At 35.1% G+C, this 6,940-nt stretch overlaps 1 protein-coding gene across 1 annotated transcript; it reads right to left on the reverse strand.

The window, feature by feature from the left end:
* Positions 1–284: 284 nt before the first annotated feature.
* On the reverse strand, positions 285–3,618 carry mrpl16 (mitochondrial ribosomal protein L16). Its single transcript, XM_059352620.1, has 5 exons — positions 3,396–3,618; positions 2,669–2,740; positions 2,357–2,505; positions 1,591–1,884; positions 285–1,064 (listed from the first exon to the last, which is right to left on the reverse strand). The coding sequence occupies exons 1-5, from the start codon at positions 3,463–3,465 to the stop codon at positions 873–875; spliced, it is 777 nt and encodes a 258-aa protein (XP_059208603.1). The 5' UTR covers positions 3,466–3,618; the 3' UTR covers positions 285–872.
* Positions 3,619–6,940: the final 3,322 nt, after the last annotated feature.

Genomic DNA, 6,940 nt, shown 5'->3' on the forward strand with positions numbered 1-6,940 from the left:
TGGATTGAAGCCATTTTGTGCCCTTCAGTCTGTGTAAATGCATTTTTTGATTGTATTATTATATTACATTTCCACAGCGTTTCTGGAAACATGAAGCATGAAAGTGGGGTTCTTGTTGTCATTTTCTTAACAGCAGGTTCATGTAAAGTTATTGGGAAATGTAATGCATTAGGGTGCTGCTCAATGACTACATTCATAGGGAAAATTATGATTTTTACTTCCATATCATCTCTGAATACAACACAATGTGCCAAAATGCTGTTGTAACAAATGAGAAAGCTGGTGCTGATGCACCCTAGCGATAATTGCTTCAGTAGGGTCCTTTCTGAAGCACAAACTCAGTTTCTTGACCTGCTGTAAGTAGATTTACTGTTGTACCAAATTTGTTCCGTTGTTTGCTTTTATTCATTTTTGGTCTTTTCTACATTCCAATTAATACATTTATTTGTATTTTACCAGGTAATTAACAAACCAGCTGTTGTAATTCCAAATCAAAACTATAAACATTTGTTACAACTTAAAATACAAACAGGTTTTCTCCATTGTACCTATTACAACCAAAAACAAAAGCTTTACTTCAACAATCAGCTATTTTGTGTTGTTATTGGTTCCTAATTTAGTGAAGGAGATGTTTTCACTTCACTTTTACGCCTTGAGCCACCATGTGAAACTGAAATACATACTTTATTTGTTTGTTTTTTAAGCAGAAAATGGAAAAAGCATCCTTTTAACATACAGATACATTTGCGTTAAAAAAAAATCATAGAAGATTCCCAAATATGACTATTTGAAAATTTTGGGTGCTTCTTTCAAGATGTGGTCTGGATGGTGTTACAGTATGACACCGTATTAATTTCTGTTCCTCAGGTCCATCACACCCTCCCCGGGAAGTGAAATTTGCCTGTGAAGCGTCCATGATTGTGCAGGTCGAAGGGGCTGAGCACCTTCCTGACTCCCAACATGTTGCCATGTACGATCTCCTTGAAGGTCCAGGGATTCTGGTTGTTCTCCACCATATCAGCCTGCTTCTTTTGCATTGCTGCTAGGCTCTCTCTGCTCACCACCTACAGGAAAATCACAATGCAAGGAATTATTGGGCTATTTTTTCAGATATTTAACCCTGAAAAATGTTCAGCAGTAAAGTTTTTGTCCTCATCCACTCAAAAATTAGTTTTGATAATTGTTAATACACATGGATCTGGCAGAGAATTGACTCCTCAGTAAACCTGCTAATATTTTTGAAAGTAAACGATATTTACACATTTATATATCTGGATTTTTCTTTATGAAAGAAGGAGTAGATGTTTGGAGTATAGAGCCTTTTCTGTTGTTTAACCTCCCCTCATTGGTATGGATGGGGTGGACAAAATAATAGAAAACACCTGTCAGTATCATGCAAGACAATTTCACAGAACCACAAATAACATTTGCCAAAATGAAAGTTGAGTCAACACCTCTGTCTTAACAAAAACTGAACATTATGGCCTTCATTGAAGTAGGATTTACTGCATGACTATTGGACTGCATCAGGTTCTCTGAGTGTATATACAAATGTATACAACATACAGTAAACATTATTAGTCATCTCACCTTGGCAGGGAAGGGTAGCTTCTTTGCCACTTCAGTCAAGATAGTTTCAACTTCTCCCAGCTCCACCTTTCCTCCCACTTCCACAATGAAACGGCCGCAGCGGATAGGTGTCACGTAGTGGTCGATGGCTCCCTTACCCCCACCCATGCGCTGACCCAGACCTTTCCGTGTGATGGGCTTATATGGGGCATTGAAACGCCAGCGGGCAAATGTAGTATTGACATCCATCTTTCGGTTGATGGTTAGACGCATCATCTCAATGTGACCCCAATGAATGTAGCCCCCTCCCATGGCCTGAGGAACAGAAAGATTGAAGTTACTTTTAAATGTCACACTATGACTAGCCACTTTGTATTTTTCACTCATGTCAGGAAGAAAGCTACATGTAGGTGAAAAGATAAGAGAGATAAGAAGTTGTTGAGGATTTCCTCAACTCATGAGTGTTTAAAGTTACACAATATGTCGAATCAGAGTTCTCATACAGAGTGAGTCTGTCCTGCTTTGTGAAAAAAGTGTAAATATTAAGGGAGTTATTTTGTACTGGAAATAAGAAGTGTCTGACATGTTGTGCTTATATCCCGTAAGGAATGTGAAATTTGTAACAGGTGGCATTACAATTCTACTGATATACAGAAACAGAAAGTTTAATATTAAGGGCAAACTATAAAATATACCGCAGACAACAAAATATTCATAGACTTTAATGCTTCAAACAGCTGTCAGATATCACTAAACAACATTGTTTACAGAAAATAAATGCACTCACCACAATAGCATACTGTCCTGTAGTGAAGGCATTTGCTGCCTTTGCTGGGCCTTGGATATCCCGCAACTTCTTCATCTCTTTCTTGGCCTTTTTAAGGTTTGGCACCTTGTTCAAAAACTTCAGTTTGGTTTTTTCCGGCAGCACCACATCTTGAGAAGAGAATCATTACCATCATTAACATACAACATCAGGCAGTTCACTGTATTCATGCAAACATATAACAATGTTATGAATCAAATAACGAAGAAACAAACATTTTGGAAGTTGTAATACATCTAAAAACAAAAAAATGACAAGAAGATGAATGCTTACTGCTATAGTCTGGAGGGATGTCTTGGGTCTTCAGGCCGGCAGCTAGGACTTTCAAGTGGCTGTGTAAAAGACCTGTGACCAAACAGCAGAGTACAGAACTGTCATTATTACACTGCTCAATTTAAATGTGTGAACATGAACAAAATGTAGTGATTTACTTAGTTAGTTTTTTGAATCCTTTGAATTGCTTTATTCAATGTTTTTTTTAATACATTTTACTGTCTTCTTATATTTTTAATCTGCTTTTAATGCGTTTAATACCTATTTTAAATTTATTTTGTATTTTTCATGTATTTCTATCAATTTTATTGCATTCTTGTGTCCACTGTGTCATACAAAAATTGCTCAAATCTACGCTTTTACTTTACTAGCTATGTGTATTATTAAATATTTCAGTGCTGCATGTTAGTAGTTGTTACCTGGTAATGTGGTATCTTAATTATTGCCGATATGTTATTGCTCTGCATGATGATATGCTACTTTAATTACGTTGTATTTGGCTATGATATATATATCCAGAGACTCCAAGTTAAAATATGAATTTGGCTATCTCTGGCATTCACAGCTATGCCTATTAATGTGTACCTTCCCTGCAAAACACATCAAAAAATAAACATATACACAGATTAACGAGAGTCCCAGAAGAAGCTACTTTTTGTTACTTGTTACCTTGGTTACTGTTAACGTAAATGTCGCTTTCACGTTAACGTTAGCTAACTTATGTTACCTTGTTGGTGACCGTGAGCTCTACAGACACCGGTCAGTCCGCCGACTGCAGCCCTTATTAAGGAAAACATGGTTCTAACGTTGAAACGGACACTATAAACACCAAACTGTCTCTCTGTGTTGTCGATATAGGAGCATTTTAGGCGGTTAACTGACTAAACTGTCATGAGCATCATGCTCTGGACAAGGTCGCTGCCATTGCTGTGTTTCTTCTTTCACTTCCGCCGCAAGAAGACACACTTCCGGTGTATGATATTTTTCACAATAAAGGCAATGCATGTGTTAAACAGTAACATTGTGGTGGAAAAAAGTATTCAGATTCCCTTACTTAAGTAAAAGTACTATTACCACACTGTGAAATTACTCCACTACAAGTAAAAAATACTGCATTGAATAGTTACTAACGCAAAAGTACAAAAGTATCGGCATCAAAATGGACTTAAAGTATCAAAAGTACTCATTATGCAGAATGGCCCCACTCAGATTGTTTGATATATTCCAAATATATTATAAGATTGTTATTATTACTGATGCATTTATGTCAGATGCTTTTCATTTTCATTTTAACAACTTAATATACTGTTATGAGATTTAATTAGAAATGTTTAATCACGTTGAATTTTTCATGATTTTATGTTAAATCTTGACCTGAAAAGTAACTAAAGCTGTCAGCTAAATATAGTGGAGTAAGAAGTACAATATTATTCTCAAAATGTAGTGACATAGAGGTATAACGTTAGATAAAGTGGAAATACTCATATAAGTAATGTACCTCAAAATTGCACTTCCACCACTGATATAACACCAGCACTAAAGCATGCAGAGAGGCAGTCATGTATTTTGGGGTTGTTCTGCAATAGCCAGATCAGATTGCATGTAAAAAGTTTTAAAAACTAAGACTGACTTTTGTTTTCAAGTTTTGTATTTGGGTAAGATGCCACCTCGTCTTCTTGGCTTTTCTAAAGCATACATGTACAGTAATAGTAGTGGTCAGCAAAAATATCATTACAAAAACTGCTTACAGTATATCAAGAGCAATCTAGGAGATAGACTAGATATTTTGATGAAAATGAAAAATGCTTTGATACTCATTTTGTTCACATATGTTATCATATAACCAGAGATAAATTAATAAGTAACACAGGGACACAGGAATAAAACTGGAAAAATGTATTTTTCATTTCACTTTGTTTTACTTGCAATGTGTTTTTTTTTTTCAAGAGAAGAATGAACTGTGATTTTTTTCTGCGATGTGTTCTTCAAGAGCAGGAACAACTGTGTAATTTCTTAGGATGTGTTCTCCAAGAGCAGGCTCAGGTTCAAGCAGGGTGAAGTTCTGGGAAGTGGAGTTCAGAAGTTGCTTCAGCTGATTGTTTTCTATTTGCAGGAGGTCGTAGTTCTTTGCCATATGCTGCATTTCTGCTGTCAGGCTTTCCTCTTTATTTATGTAAATACAGAGGAAGGTGGTCACTCCAGAAAGAAGGACCATCAAAACCACAATCAGCAATGCTTTCCAACTAGATCTCAGCCAGTCTTTAGAGCCTCCTCTGATTGTTTGACTTCCAATTTCCTCATCGTCAAATCTAAGAGAAAAAAATAAATAAATAGACTGCATTTGTAAAGCACGTTCAGCGACCATTAAGTCAAAACCGCCCTATGACACATATGAGGTTCTAAAACCACACTGTCAGGTTCATTTCAATTAAAGATCGGTCTTTAAGCCTGAAAAATCATAGCATGCTCTCAAAATCCACATATTGTTATTATTATCAGCTTTTGAAAGTGCGTTACTCCCCTATGAGGGTTAAACCTGCAGAACAAATGGGATTTAAACAGTAACAGGCACAGATATAGGACATTTTTCCTGCCACATGCCATCACACTGTACAATAATGCACTTTGTGTTTTTTATGCACACTGTTCACAGCACCTTATATTTTATACTGTATATAACATTGTTACATTTGTCCATTATTTTTTTCTGTTGAAAAAGATAAGATATATTAGAACTTTATTGATCCTGAAGGAAATTCTTGTGCAAGGTTGGGTTGCTCCAAAAATACGATACAATTCTTTAAAATAAGAGTAACTGTTAAGACACTAAAATAATAATAATATATACTTTAAAAAAAAATAAAAACAACCAGATAAAAAATGCAAATGAAGTGTCCCAGTAGTAATAAAAAAGATCGCACACAATAAATAATATTACAATACTGCACTTGGACACGTAAACTCGTGCCGCGCATTGTTGCTTTAAAATCTAAAATCAAATATTAATCGCGTAAACACCGTAAAACATTAGCTACCTCAGCAACAGTCGGAACTGCACCGGGACTGGCCGATCGTGTCTGTCAGAGCAGTTTTCTTCTCGACTTTCTGTTCCGAAAGTAACGATTTGGTCCATTTTGTTTTCTCCAGCAACAATTTCAGCGGCTCCAGCAAGAAATCAACAAACGTTTTCAATGAAAACTTGTTTTTGATTTGGTTTGAATTTCTGAGCAACCTTCTGTTCGAATCTATTAGTCACTGGCTTGACATCACGTTACTATGGTGACGTGAGATTATCAATTCATAAAAACAAGTTGCAGTCCCTTCACACACTAACTGGAAAGCAACATGGCTCATTCCACATACATTTGCTATCTCCAATAAAATTAAAGAAGTTAAAGATAGATAGATAGATAGATAGATAGATAGATAGATAGACAGACAGACAGACTTTATTTATCCCAAGCTGGGAAATTACAGCGTATATAAAATTATACATAACATTTTTCCCAGATTTTTTGGGAAAAATTGAAGTTTACATCACCTCACATTCCAACCTACCAATTCATTTGAAAGCCACATATATACTCTTATATTATAGCAATAAAGATAGGAAAATTCAACACTTAATTAATTTGATTATTCTAATGGCGAAATTCCACATACACAAAGCCAAATTTTCCAAAGGTCGACCTTTCTTTCCTGTTTTTGAAATTGAATTCAATAATACCTTGAATGAATTAAAAGAATTGATAGTAACAAATGTACACATACTGTTAACATAATTCAAGAAATATTGGGAGAAATGTATATCATGCCCTTTTCTTTTTGTTTCCTCCTTCCCTTTTAATTATTTTTATTATTCTGTTTAATCTACACCTACTGACTTATGCACTCCATTCACTTTGTCTCATATTTATTTTCTCTATTTGTGATGCCAGACTTTGTTTGTTCTAACCGGCATGAATGTTCGGACTGTAATTGGAACTTCCAAATAAAGTTTTGAGTCCCTTCACACCCACAGAGCATATAATGTGTGTATAAAACATATGTAAGCATTAAAAATGTCAAAATATAGCCTAGGTATACGTTACTATAATGACAAGTATTAGTATCTCAAAATAATGAGAAACTTTCTCAAAATGAAGACTTAGTATCCCATAGACTTAATATCTCATAATTATAACATCTAATAATTATGAGAAACTTTCTAAAAAATAATGACTTAATCTCATAATAATAAGAAACTCTCAAGTCATAAAATTCATGATGATA

This window comes from Centropristis striata, chromosome 2 (assembly GCF_030273125.1).
Source record: "Centropristis striata isolate RG_2023a ecotype Rhode Island chromosome 2, C.striata_1.0, whole genome shotgun sequence".
Lineage (NCBI taxonomy): Eukaryota > Metazoa > Chordata > Actinopteri > Perciformes > Serranidae > Centropristis > Centropristis striata.